This window comes from Elephantulus edwardii, unplaced genomic scaffold, assembly GCF_000299155.1.
Source record: "Elephantulus edwardii isolate Elephantulus edwardi_28Jun2011 unplaced genomic scaffold, EleEdw1.0 scaffold00041, whole genome shotgun sequence".
NCBI classification, from domain to species: domain Eukaryota; kingdom Metazoa; phylum Chordata; class Mammalia; order Macroscelidea; family Macroscelididae; genus Elephantulus; species Elephantulus edwardii.
The window spans coordinates 14,824,567-14,838,443 of record NW_006399791.1 but is presented as its reverse complement, the minus strand read 5'-3'; the positions used below and the strand labels follow the sequence as shown (position 1 = coordinate 14,838,443).

The 13,877-nt window shown below is 42.6% G+C and overlaps 1 protein-coding gene across 1 annotated transcript in view; it reads left to right on the top strand.

Annotated features, from left to right (window-relative positions):
- The window catches only part of AKAP13 (A kinase (PRKA) anchor protein 13), a 142,256-nt gene that overhangs the window by 109,399 nt on the left and 18,980 nt on the right, over nucleotides 1-13,877 (top strand). Inside the window, exons 12-19 of the mRNA XM_006885186.1 lie at nucleotides 1,563-1,698; nucleotides 3,607-3,719; nucleotides 4,421-4,573; nucleotides 5,228-5,478; nucleotides 8,287-8,412; nucleotides 8,521-8,638; nucleotides 9,425-9,673; nucleotides 13,739-13,815. Of these exons, the coding sequence (XP_006885248.1) occupies nucleotides 1,563-1,698; nucleotides 3,607-3,719; nucleotides 4,421-4,573; nucleotides 5,228-5,478; nucleotides 8,287-8,412; nucleotides 8,521-8,638; nucleotides 9,425-9,673; nucleotides 13,739-13,815 (1,223 nt within the window). The remainder of the gene's footprint in view (nucleotides 1-1,562; nucleotides 1,699-3,606; nucleotides 3,720-4,420; nucleotides 4,574-5,227; nucleotides 5,479-8,286; nucleotides 8,413-8,520; nucleotides 8,639-9,424; nucleotides 9,674-13,738; nucleotides 13,816-13,877) is intronic.

The window sequence follows — 13,877 nt, the reverse complement described above, 5'->3', positions numbered from 1 at the left end:
TGATTTTGCTAATTTTTATTATGTCAGATATCCTGAAATATTTGTAAATCTTAACAGCCACCCGAGTCCTATTTCTGTCCACTCCAAACCCTCCGGGGAGTGGGCAGGTAACCTTACCATAACCACGACCTAGGACAGGAGCTCTGTTGTTATCTGGAAAAAAGAATGGGTTACTCAGATGCCAGTGTGACCAGTTCAGTAAACTGGAACTTCTGTTTCCCCTGAAGGGGATATTTGTAGTATGATAATTAATTAGCTATGTGATATTAAGTATTGCCTTTTCTGTTAATGTATGGAATCGGTCAAAATACGTCTTCTCAGATAGTGAAGAGTTTACTAAATATGTAAACTCTCAGGCTCCACCTGAAAAGGTTGTGGAGGGCCAGGTGTGAGCATGTTTAACACCTGCTTCAGATATTTTCTCTTGTAGGGGATCTCAAAGGACACTGGCCTCCCCTCAGTTCTTTAGATTTTTTTTAATTAGTTTGATTTTTCTTATTTTTGTATGTTCTCAAACATTACTGAGTTGACTATGACTCACAGCAACCCTACGCACAATAGCTCAGAATCTTGCTCTCTTCTGACCCAATCTCACTGTCTCTGACACACATACCCTCATTACCCCACTTACTGCATCAATCCCTCACTCCAAGCATGGTGTCCTTCTCCAAAGATCTTCTGGCTACATGCCCAAAATATGTGAGACGGAGTCTCAAAATTCTTGCCTCCAAGGAACAGTTTGGTTTCACCTCTCCAGGACTGACCTATTAAATCTCTTGAAAGCCCATAGTGGGTTCCAAACTCTTCTCCTGCACCACAACTCAAAGGCATCAATTCTTCTTCTGTCATCTTTGGTCATTGTCCAGCTCTCTGATGCCAGCAATTAATTGTGAAGACCATGTCCTGGGCCAGGTGCACCTTAGTCTCTAGACTGACATTCTTGCTCTTCAGCACTCTGGAGCGGTCTCTGACAGCAGATTTCCTTAATGTAGTTTGTCTTTTGATTTCCTGACTTTTGGTGCCAAGAGTGTTGATAATGGAACCAAGCAAGCTGAAATTGTTTACAATCTCAGTCTTTTCTCCATCTATCACAGTGCTGCCAATTGGCCCGCTTGTGAGAATCTTCTTTTTTTGAGAATCTTCATTTTCTTGAGGTTGAGTGTCAGTCTGTATTGCAAACTACAGTCCTTGATCCTTTGCCACTTTTATGTTACATCATAACTTACTGACCGATCTCTTTTTGGTGCTCATTTTTATCATTTCAAGTCTTCTGCTTTTATGCCTGTTTCATTAACCAACTTTTGATATAGTTTGTACCTATACAGGTATATTTTGTAACATGAACATATCCTCAAAACTGGAATCACTGGATCAGAGAGCATATACATTTATCATTCCCATAGGTATCCCAGTTGTCTTCCATAGAGTTTTTAGACCAGTTTGCACTCTAGGGGAAAAATCTGTTTGAAAGCATTTTCCTGTCACCTCGCATTTATTAGGTGAGTCAGGTTAGAGTGTGTGGACCGATGGTGGTTCAGTTACCGTCCTTTCTTCCTTTACAGCGTCACAGCCCAAGGAGCGCCCCCGGTCCGCAGTCCTCCTGGCTGATGACACCTCCGCCGCCCCAATGTTCACAAACAGGCGGTCCCAGCAGAGCGTCTCACTTTCCAAAAGTGTGTCCATACAAAACATTGCTGGGTAAGTGACCATTTAAAGATGGCGTGGTTCATTGGATGTAATAAGAGCACAGTATTTGGGTCATCTGATAACAAGATCCTTCTTTGAGAAATGCAGGTGTATAAAAATGACTGATGAATAATTGGGACATCAAGCATTGAGAGTCCTGTGAGGATGCTCTTGTGGCTGCCACTTTTCCCAGCACCCCACTCTGCCCAGCTTCCCCTTGGCCTTTTGTGGCTAGTCAGTCTCACGGTTTAGGAGCCTGGATTCTATAAATTGATGTTTAAACCACAGTAAGAGGTGGGAAGGGGAAAGGATGATTTAATTTCAGTATTTTAATTGCAACCACTAATGGTTTCAGACGTCAGCCTTTTGATTGTTCTGAAGAACCTAGTCTTTTCTGGTTTCTAATCTCTTTTCCATCCCTACCTCCTGCCACTTGAGGCAGTGTCACGAGGGTGGGTAGGGAAGCAATAACTGCTGTCATATTCCCGCTTCCTCCCCTGTACTTGGCATGTTTTGTGGACCCCTACCACATTGTTTAGGGGCCCTGGTAGTACTGTGGTTAAAGCAGCTTGGCTGCTACTGTAAAAGTTGAAGAAAGATAGAACAATCTGTTTTTAAAGTATTTACAACCTTAGAAACCTAATATAGCAGTTCTGCTCTGTCCTGTGGTGTCACTCTGTGTCAGAATCAGCTTGGTGTCCATGGTCAGTCGTATGGTGTCCATTTACTCTTCACATATGAGCTCCCAGGTGGTCAGCACTGAGTATTGAACCAAGACTGCTTTAGGTAGGCATTTACCATCTAGTCAAGTAAATAAGTCTTCTCATACATAAGCCTCAAAACATCTCTCTTAACTGAGATTGGAGGAAATTTTTTTTTTATTGCTTTGCATACAGTTCTTTATATACACTGTGTTTCATTAAACGCATTGTGCTTTATACAATCATTCTTATCCATTGTATTTTATATAATTAGTTAATATTGATCTATGGCTATTGTCACCCATCTTTTTAAGTTCTTGACTATTGCTTCTGTTGTTGTAATGTGCTGTTGAGTTGTCTGAGTCAGAGAAACTCTGTAAACCGTCGATCTGAATCCTGCCCTATCCTGAGCCCCTGTTATGGTTGTTGTTGTTGTTGTGTGCTGTCAAGTCAGAACTGACACGTAGCTGACCCTCCAGCGGATTTTTCAGAAGCAGTTAATCACACAGAAGGAGATTGCCCATCCTTCTCCAGTGGAGCAGCTGGTGGATTCGAAATATGTGCCTTTGGGATTGCAGCTCTGTTTCTTACCACTAGGCCAACATAGCTCCCTTCCTGAGCACTAGAGGGTACAAAATCTCCTTTTATGTATATTTGCTATTCCTTTTGCTAGCTAATATATCTTTCTTTTTAAAAGTTTCAAATATTTGTATTTCGTTATGTATTTATATTTTCAGTTTTTGCAAAGGCTGTCTTGCAAGTTGTAACGTTAACAAAGTTTGCATAACGACTCAAGAAACTGGTCTTTTAAAAAAAGTTTTAAATGACTCTTGCTTGCTCTTGTGTTGCACATAAAGCTGTTCATTTGGTGCCTACACTGCTAGCTGCTCAATTAGGACTGAGAAAGATCCAGGTCTGTAGGTTAGATGCTTGGCCTGTAGTTACTCAGGAAACAGCAGAAGAAAGTATGTTGTGGTTAGGTGATGAGAACCAAGTGGAGAGACTTAAGAGTGTTCATAGTTTAGGAGAAAAGAATTCTCCCTTTTAAAAAAATTCTGGGACTCAGAAACCTTGAGATTGTCATGATGGGTAATATTCCCGCCCTTTGTTCCATACATGATGTGTGTTGTCTTCTTCAGTCATTGGAGTTCTTCACTATTTTGAAGTTTGTCAGGTCATCAGAACCTGTTTGACACCAGGTGCTTCTTTTCATCTCCAGAGTTGGCAATGATGAGAGCATGTCAAACACCTGGAAATTCTTGTCACATTCAACAGATTCACTGAACAAAATCAGCAAAGTCAATGAGTCGACAGAGTCACTAACCGATGAAGGTAAGCAAAGGTTACAGCTGCTGCCTTGTGCTTGTGTAGATCACGTGGGCCATATGGAGAACACAAGTGTTAACGGAATAAATGAACCCACCGTAGAGTTGTACACCTACCCCACAGGGACCTTCCATCTAGTGATTGAAAATCTTTTTGAGGAGGAAATTGCCTTTTTCTTTCTGAGCCACCAGTGGATTTGAACCTCTGACCTTTTGATTAGCAGCTCGACATACAACACCAGGGCTTTTAATTGCTCCTCTGTCTAAATTGTCTATAAAGCATGAAGTGGTTTCTGATGAACTGCTGTTGAGATGTGCCCCATTGTTGGGTGGTTGTTCGTTAAGGGGCCAGGGAGCATGGTGTGGGAGTGCCCCATTTTTGGGTGGCTGTTCATTGAAGTGCCAAGGAGCATGGTGGGGGGTCCCCCAAGCTACACCTGCTTTTCTTCTTGAGGTTTCTGCACGTACAGTTCAGGCTCCCCGAGGCTCAGGTGCAAGGCTGTTCTCCTAAGCACATGACCTTGCCACATCCCTCCTGATTCCTGCACTGTGTAGGAATCCTGTCTTGTGTTTTGATATATGTAATGTGGGTTTCAGGACCAGGATGAGTGATCCATGAGGCTTTCAGGAAACCTCTTCTCACTCTGAGCCTGGACTTTTCCAGAGTCTCCGACTCAGGATTCTGATGTTGCTTTTTGGCATTTTGAGGAGTAGGTACAGATATGAATGAAGGACAGCTAATGGGAGACTTTGAGATCGACTCCAAACAGCTTGAAGCAGAGTCCTGGAGCCGGATAGTGGACAGCAAGTTTCTGAAACAGCAAAAGAAAGACGTGATCAAACGGCAAGAAGTGATTTATGGTGAGACTCCTCATCTTCCTGTGCTGACAGTTGATTTGCATTTTCCAGTATTTTTGTTTAGTTAGTAGTTGAACTATGGGAAGTTAATTTTCAAGGAGCTTTGTAAAGATTTTCTCTAGAAACTTTGTGGGATGTGGTTTTATCTCTGTCTTCCTCTCCCTTCCTACCTCTTCCCTTAATTTTATTGACCGTTTTATTTACATTTAAGTGCTTATTGATGCAGCAGCCCTAGAAAGAGACAGCTCTGGGAGCGCAGTTTAGTTCCTCACCCACACCAGAAACTAGACACGGTTCCTTTCCAAGGATGTAGTAAAACATGAGGGATGCTGGATCCTGTGAACGCTTCTTTGGAAACCACATTTAAGATTCATGGAATCCAGTACGCCTACTTCATAAATTAGCGTTAGGTCAAATAGAAAATAGAGAAGGACGTTAAGAATGCTTTTATGGGGGAAAAAACAGCTGCTGGCCCATGTCAGTTTAACATGTTGCCGCGAATGACGGTAAATGTGTCTCTAAGGACGGTCGTCAATTTAAAAGTGTGCAGCAACTTGTTAAGTTGGGCTCTGAACACTCCTAAGACGGCAGCAGGGGCCCTGGAAGAGGAGCCTTGTGTGCGCATTCTGACGCCGAGCTTTGTGGTCCCCGCTCTAGAGCTGATGCAGACAGAGTTCCATCACATCCGCACGCTCAAGATCATGAGCGACGTGTACAGCCGGGGCATGATGACTGACCTGCTCTTTGAGCAGCAGATGGTGGAAAAGCTGTTCCCCTGTCTGGATGAGCTCATCAGTATCCACAGCCAGTTCTTCCAGCGGATCCTGGAGCGGAAGAAGGAGTCTCTGGTGGACAGAAACGAAAAGAACTTTCTCATCAGGAGAATGGGCGACGTGCTGGTGAACCAGGTAAGCGGTGAGGCGGGGCTCTGGTTCCGTAGGTGCAGCCGGAGAACATGAACCTTTGGCGTCAGGCAGCTGTGCGTTTTCATCCTGGTCCTTGGCAGCTAAGCTCACTCCCGTTAAGCTCCAGTTGCCTTTTCTGTATATTATGGGCCATGTTTTTGCCAGTTCACAGGAGTGCACATACAGAGTACCTAGCGTATGTGGTAGATAGCCTGTAAATGTTCATTTTTCTACCTCAGAATTTATACCTTCATCAGAAGCAATGTAATTTAAGGTAAAGGAATCGAAGAAATTAGGATTTTTTTTGTTCCAGGTCTCAACAACTTCTTCTCTCTCAAAAAAGATTCCATTTGCTTGAAACCACTTGGAGCCTAACAAGTTGAAAAGATACTAAATGCTTTAACACACGTACCTCAAGGACAGTCCACCCTGAAGAGCAATGGTCAACTCTATTAAAGAGAACTTTTCCAGATATTTCTCTTTCTCTCTCTGTTCCCCCTCTTTTCGCCCCATCTACACCAGTACCTATTTCATCTAACCTTGACCTCCGTTATGCCTTTTTAAAGTCCTTGATGTGGGATTCACGTAGCCCATTTAGTAATTCTTTGTGCCAGTGCCAGGGTCAAGCCTTAGTGGGTACCTGTTTTATGCTGTCAAGAGATTACATAAAGTCTCCTTGCCTTGCCATCTCCATTGGTAATAGAGGCAAAGAAAAGCTGCCTTATATCTTGCTTCAGGTTTTTGCGAAGATCAGTTGAGTTTACTCCAAAGATTTTCAGTACAATTTGACTGTGTCATGTGAACCACAAGCAGAAACTCCTCGATTTATGCCAAAATGAATGATTCTTCAAAAAAACTGTTGACTTTAAACATAGTAGAGAATGACAAGTGCCATGTATAATTCACTTTTTTAAAAAAAATTCTTATTCGTTGCACTTTTTTTCCCTTCTCTCTTCCTGTACCCTCCACCAGTCCACTTTGCATAATTTTAAGACTATTGCCCTGAGGTAAATGGGATTAGGTAAATGTTTTTAGAAATGAATGTCTCATGAAAACTCAATGAGTCTCTGTCTTATCTTGCTATCATTATCACAAATGAAAGCACCTTTATATCTCTTGCATGCAATACAAAGATATTTCTGTAAATTTATACACACTTGTTTGTGTGTTCTTATTCATTGGGATGGTTGCACAATTCCGTGAATATAAACCACTGACTTATATCCTTTAAATGAGTGAATTTATGACGGCATATAAATTACGTCTCAATAAAATGGTTTAGAGAGAGAAGAGAATATTGCTGATCACTCCAGAAAGCAACCATCCACCTTTATCCCTAATTTCCCTGTCTCCTCATGCTTCCCCCCAGTACAGCCCCGAAACTACTTTTCTTTATGGATTTTTGTGTGTTCTGAGCGTTTCAGGTACATGTTGTTAGTACCATCTAATCCACTGGGGTTCACAGCAGGCTTACCACCCGCAGATCTAAAGCTGACCCTGTCCTGCACCGTCCTCACCGTGTCTGACACGCTCAAGCTCAGTCTTAGAGTCAGTAGTCAATCCTTGTCAAGGTCTCCCTCACTTTCTCTAACCCTCCACCTTTCCCGACATGATGTCTTTTTCCAAGTGCTGGTCCGCTCGGACAACATGCCCAAAGTATGTGAGAGGAAGTTCACCATCCTTTCCTCCTGGGAGCACCCTGATGGCGCTTCCTCCAAGTTCTCCTGACAGTATGGGGATTTTTAGTACTGTTCCTCAGCACCACAGCCCAGTGGTATTGATTCTTCTGTTATCCTATTCATGGTCCATCTTTCAGATGCATAAGAAGCATTTGGAAATATCGTGGCTTGGCTCAGGCTCACCTTGGACTTTAAACTGGCATCTTTGCTCTTTAGCATTTTGGAGAGATCCTTAAGAGCATTTTCCCAGTGCAACACATCTTTTGATTTCTTGACTACTGATACCATAAGTATTGATTGTGGATCTATGTAGATAAAACATTACCAACTTCAAACTTTTCTCCATCTGTGATGATGTTGCCTTTTGATCCAGTGGTGCGGAGGTTTTGTTTTGGACTTTTTCCTTGATGTTGAAATGTTAATAGAATTATTATAATATGTGGTCTTCAGTGACTGACAGCTTTAACTTAGCATGTCTTCCAGCTTCATCTGTGCTGTAGTAAATAGCCACATGTTGGGGTTTTTTTAAAACTGACAATCTCTGGTAAAGATATAGGTGCCCTAGTGGCACATTATGTATTGGGCTGCAAACTGAAAGGTCAGCAGTTCAAATCTACTAGGTGCTCCATAGGAGAAAGATTGGCTGTCTCCTCCTGTAAAGACGTGCAGCTTCAGAAACCCAGTGGAGGGTCTTCATGAGTCAAGACGGACTGACAGAAATGAGTGTTTTGTAGATCTTGTAAATTACACTTTCTTTTCTTTTATCTGTTGATTGGTTAGTAGAAATTTGTATTTCCACTTTGTGGCTATACCAAATAAAGTTGCTTTGAACATCACTTTGCAAGTTTTGAACCTGTTTGACTTGAGTATATAACTTAGAGTGAAATTGTAGATCCTTATGGTAAGTCTATCTTTAACCTATTGAGGAACTTGTAGACTGTTTTCTAAAGTGAATATATCAATTTTTTTTATTCCTAATAACCATTTATGAGGTGGTAAGGTTTTACTTTTGTTAAGGGACCTATACAGGGGCACTCCTGACTTAAACAGGTAGACTCGGATCCTTTTGTTAAGTGGTTCATAGACTAGGAGTATAGGTTTTGGAATGACTGTGGTTTTTCTGTTTTTACAGTTTTCAGGTGAGAATGCAGAACGCTTAAAGAAGACTTATGGCAAGTTTTGTGGGCAGCATAACCAGTCTGTAAACTACTTCAAAGACCTTTACACCAAGGATAAGCGATTCCAGGCCTTTGTAAAGGTATTAATGTGGAAATCCCCGCCGTGTGTCAAAAACGATGTGTTGCCCTCGGTTTTAGCTGGAGCCTTCTCCCTCCGGTCATTCTGACAGGGTTTTCTCTCCCTATAGAAGAAGATGAGCAGCTCACTAGTGAGGAGGCTGGGAATCCCCGAGTGCATATTGCTCGTAACGCAGCGCATCACCAAGTACCCGGTCTTATTCCAAAGAATCCTGCAGTGTACCAAAGGTGGGTCTGCCTTTGTGCTCAGTCGGTGGGCCACCGGGCTCAGCTTCCTGTCTGTCCAGTGGCACAGGAGACTCCTTCATAAGAATGTTTTCGTCCCCTTCTAAGTAAAAAAAAAAAAAAACCAACTTGTATTTCATCCTAAAATCAATGTTCTTCACGAAAAATGTCAAATGTTCTGTCACCAAGTGTCCTGCAAATGATAACATCAAAGGAGGGACACGTATTGATTCTGTCAGAGTTCAGTGACTCAAACCTCTTCTTTATAGCCTGATGGATAATTGCCGCCCTCCTGCCAGAAACATAAAAAATACTTTGCTTTTTCTCCCACTCTGCATCCCCAAAAGTGTTTGATTTCTATTTTAGTGTGTAGTTGAATGTTGTATGAAACTCCTCACTTTTTAGACTTAAAAGTTGTGTCAGGAGTGGAGAGCATTATGCTAAGTGAACTAACTCAGTCCCATAAGGACAAGTACTGTGTAAGACCATTATTGTAGAACGTGTATGAGGATCCAGGGTGCCAGTAGAGGGCTGAGGATGGGGGTGGCGGGGGTAATCATAAGGTCACACAGTTTAATGAGTGGAGTAGGGAGAGGTGGGTAAAAGAAACTGGAAGGATCTAGTGTGAAAAATAATGTATACTAACTTTGTAAGTAAACCAGTATTAAAAAAAAAAGTTACCGGTATAGCATAACCCCCAAGAGAAGGTGATGAAGGTATGGAGTGAGGAAGCAGGAGTCCCCTCTGAAAAGGGACCCGTTAAAAATGGAATTCTTCTCCCCTCCTAAGATAATGAAGTGGAGCAGGAAGACTTGGCACAGTCACTGAGTCTGGTGAAGGATGTGATTGGAGCCGTAGACAGCAAAGTGGCAAGTTACGAAAAGAAAGTGCGTCTCAATGAGATCTATACAAAGACGGATAGCAAGTCGATCATGAGGATGAAGAGTGGTCAGATGTTTGCCAAGGAGGATTTGAAACGGAAGAAGCTTGTGAGGGACGGGAGTGTATTTCTGAAGAACTCAGCAGGAAGGTTGAAAGGTAAGGTTTGTCTGTGTCTGAATGTGTACTTGAGAAGGATAAAATCCACGTGGTAGAAATCTGAACTGTGTCAGTAAACCAGTATAAAATTAAAAAAATAATAATAATTTTAAAAACCACAAAGAGGTACCATCTTACTCCAGCTTTTTCCTTAGAAAGCCCATATTCCAGAATTACAAAGGAGCAACAATCATTTAATTATTCTTAAATCTCACATCTAAAAGGATTGTGTAGGTTAGCTTATAAAATCATATAAAACATGTTAAGAGTCAAGAAAAATGGTTCAATCGAGGAACTCTGACGACACGGTTCATAGTGTGTTGTGTTACTCACCAAATGAAAACAGTGCAAACAAGAAAGTGGAAATAAGATTTAACATAATTTTTTTTTATAAAGGAAATAAACTTAATGTGAAAACAAAGTGTTAAAGCCTATTCATTCTCCTGTGAGTACAGATTTGAAATTGAGGTCTCTCTGGCAGAATAATCTAAGGAGAAATACACAGTTACACAGTTGACAGAATCTGTTAGATTAATGGGAGTGTCTGAGTGGTTAACACCCATAAGTGCAGGTTGGTGTGATTCCAAGTCTCTGTGATGCCCATAACAGGGAGGTAATCGCACATGGTGTGGTAAGTCTTAGAATCAAGGTGTGCATTGGCTGTCAAGGGAGCTCTGGGGGCCAAATCTGTAGGAGTTGCTCTGCCAGCCCAAAGTCACACCTCTCCCGTGGTTGGAGTTCAGCAGCAGCCCCTCAGGACAAAGACGGAGGACACATCTCCAGCATGAGTTACAGCTTTGGAAACCAAGTGAGGGGCAGCTGTGATTGGTTCCATCCTGACAGTGGCGAGTGGGTGGGCAGCAGGAGAAGCCACCTTCTAAAGACTTTATTACAAGATGATGAGCTTTGAGCTACCTTAAAGGGTGACGACGAGGTTGCCAGTCAGAAAGAGAGAGAGCGTGTTCCAGGCGGTGGGAGGAAAGGTGCAGACCTCAGCTTTGAAAAGGTCTGACAGTGCAGAGAGGGAGGCCCAGCAGCTGACTCAGACAGGCAGATGGGAGTGATGACTAAACAGCTTGTGCCGGGTACACCCTGCAGACAAAGATTCGCACAGTCGACACTGTTGATGCCTGCTAGTTGCTGTGAAGTCACTTCCGGGTCCTGTCTTCCTCACATGATGCAGAATAGAACTCCATAGTGGTTTTTGAGCGGGAACCTCTTAGGACATTATCACCTGTTCTTCCCTGGGTGTCTTAGGTGGCTATAGAGCTCACTGTTGATAGGACAGGGTGAAGAATGGGTTCACAGTGGAGAGCTTGAAGTAGAAAAGGGATAAATTTGGTTTTTAATACAAAGACTGGTAGATTTTAGAGGTAGAGGAGTATTAACAAGCTGGTGGCAGAGCAAACTAGAGAGTGAGCAGATGAGCTACAGTGCCCCCGTCAGGTGTCACTGAATCATGACAGCCCAAGTGGGTCAAAACAGAACTGCTCCACAGTTTTTCACAGCTGATTTTTTTCAGAAACAGATTTCTGGCACTTTTTTTCCTGACACACTTCTGAGTGAATTTGAACTTCCAGCCTTTCTCTAGGAACCACCCTTTTAACTGTTTGCACCACCTGGGGATTTCTGCAGCACTAGGGGCCTAGCGGTGAGGAGCTGTGCTGTCAACCCAGAGGCACACAGTTCAGCCAGCTGCTCCACGGAAGAAAGATGAGCAGTCTCCTGTGCGATTTACTACCTCTGAAACCCACTCAAGGCTCAGATTATGAGTCAGTGCCAGCTGAATGGTACACAACAAAAAGTACGTGAGAAGTTTGGCATTTCCTCAAAAAGTTGAACATAGAAGCTCCATATGACCCTGCTATTCCACTACTAGGACTATACCCCAAGGAAATTAGCACTGAGACACAAACGGAGATTGGTACACCAGTGTTCATAGCAGCATTATTCACCATCGCAAGAACATGGAAACAGGCCGGATGTCCAGCCACGATACAATGGATTGAGAAATTATGGTACATTCATATGATGGAATACTATGCAACTCAAGAACCACGATTTTGAAAAATACTACATAACTTGAGAGAGACTGGAGAGCATTATGCTGAGGGAACTAAGTCTCATTAGAACAAATACTGCATAAAATCATTCTTGTAAAAATAGAAGGATGACTAGTAAAACATGCATGGGGGACCCAAGTGGGGATGCCATGGGAGCAAAGGGATGAGGATGGGGAGGGACAGAACCACAGGGTTGCACAGTTTGGTGGGTGGAGGAGGAGGTGAAGGAAATGGGAAGGATCCGGCAGACCTGAAAAGACAGGGTAATAGTGGGTATAAGTCAGTGGTGATTAATTTTATAAAATATAAAACATAATGCATGAGAATGGTTGTATAAAACACAATGTGAATAAAGAATGATGTGATACACAATGTATACAAACTTTGTAAGCAAACAAATATAAAATAAACTTTTTAAAGTACATGAGAAAAAAAGAAATGCAGGAGAAACTCAAAGAAAAGAAACATCTCTCTGCCACCAGCCAGCCGGCTATGTGTGTGCTTCACTGCCCCATGGTTGTCCTGCACTAGAGGATCCCGGTACTCCTCTTCCCAGCTCTGCCCCATGACCTTCTGGGAGCCCGGGAGCCCTGCTTCTCTTTCCACTCTGCCACTCTGAGGCTGGCAATGCCAGGGTGCCTCCTCTTTCTCATAAGGACCAGGGCTTCCTCGAGCTGCTGCCGTGGAGCCAGCATTTTATTCTTCCCTTTACACAGCAGTTTGTTTATTCGTCCTCAAAATAAAAACTAATCAATTCCAGCTGTTGGAATAATGCTGCGGTCAAACCAATGGCAGAATGGTAGGGTTTTCTGGCCCGAAACGGCTCCACTGGAGATAGGCGTGGTGGTTAGTCATTTTCACCCCAAGTGAACTCATGCCAAGAACAGCCAGTACTGTGTTGGGTACCCTTTGAAAGGGGTGGGATTGTTTTTCTCTGGGCCACTGACACTGATCATATAAACTTTAGGGTCCAATGGAATTGAAACTTGTCTTTTCAGACTCTTTTTTTTGGCAAGCACCTGAGTTAGTTCAAAGTAAACTTTAGAAAAATAAGTCATGGTAGTACGTGGAAAATTACTGTGGTCTAGGCTGGAAAGTTAGACCTTCCTAGGAACAAGACACTCTCGCCTCTGTTTTTTTCATAACTTTGCAAAGATTTCCACAGAATAGGCATCACGGTTACGACAGAGGTTGCCAAAGAAGCCAGGAGGAGCCTGGACCGCCTAGGAGTAGGTTCTGTTCTTCTAAGAATATGTCAGTTCCACTTTAGAAGTGAGGAATATAACGTGGGGGCCCTACAAGATCAGAATTAACCACCAGCCTCGAGAGGTGCCAGACTCTGCCCGTAAGGGAGTGTGAAAAATGTCACTTCATGCTCAGAAGTAGTAGTCAGCCTGAGCTGTGGAATTCTTTCTTGATTTGTGGATCCCACTGGAGATGTGAGTTTGGTTTTATGAAAATTGGAGGCCGTTTCCCTGATGTAGGGAGAATGAGGTTGGCTGTTGAGGGGGAAGAGAACCACTTGATGTGGATGCGGGAATCCGAGGGCCTTTTGGGAGCTGGACACCTGTCTTCCTTTATTAGATGCCGGTGTTCTTACATGTCGGCTTTCTGGTTGATTGTGCCACACCTTTCCCGTTGCTGCTGTCAGACCATGAGAGATACTGTGACATTAGTATTTTTTGGAGTTTTTGTTGTCTAACATCTGCCGAAGTTCAACTTTTAGAGTGTTTTCTTACAGGAAATAAATATCCAGAACTTTCCTCTATCAAAATATGCATGATGAATCCATTTTTAAAATGCTCTTAAAAAAAGGTACTAACCAGGTCTGGATCCTCTAGAACTTTAGGACTGTTGTGGTGGGAGTGTGGATTGAGTGTAATCTCTCAATTTGTCCTTAATGCAGTGCTGAATGATTCATTAATTGAGACCCTATGGACTGTGCTTAACGGTGGTTTTTAAGTAATTTTTCTTTCTCCCCACTCCCCATTTCCACTTTTAGAAGTTCAAGCCGTTCTACTCACGGACATTTTAGTTTTCCTTCAAGAAAAAGACCAGAAATATGTCTTTGCATCATTGGTAAGCTGACATGTTACTCCTTTGTGTTTCTTATTAATAGTATAAAAAATAGTTAAATATGG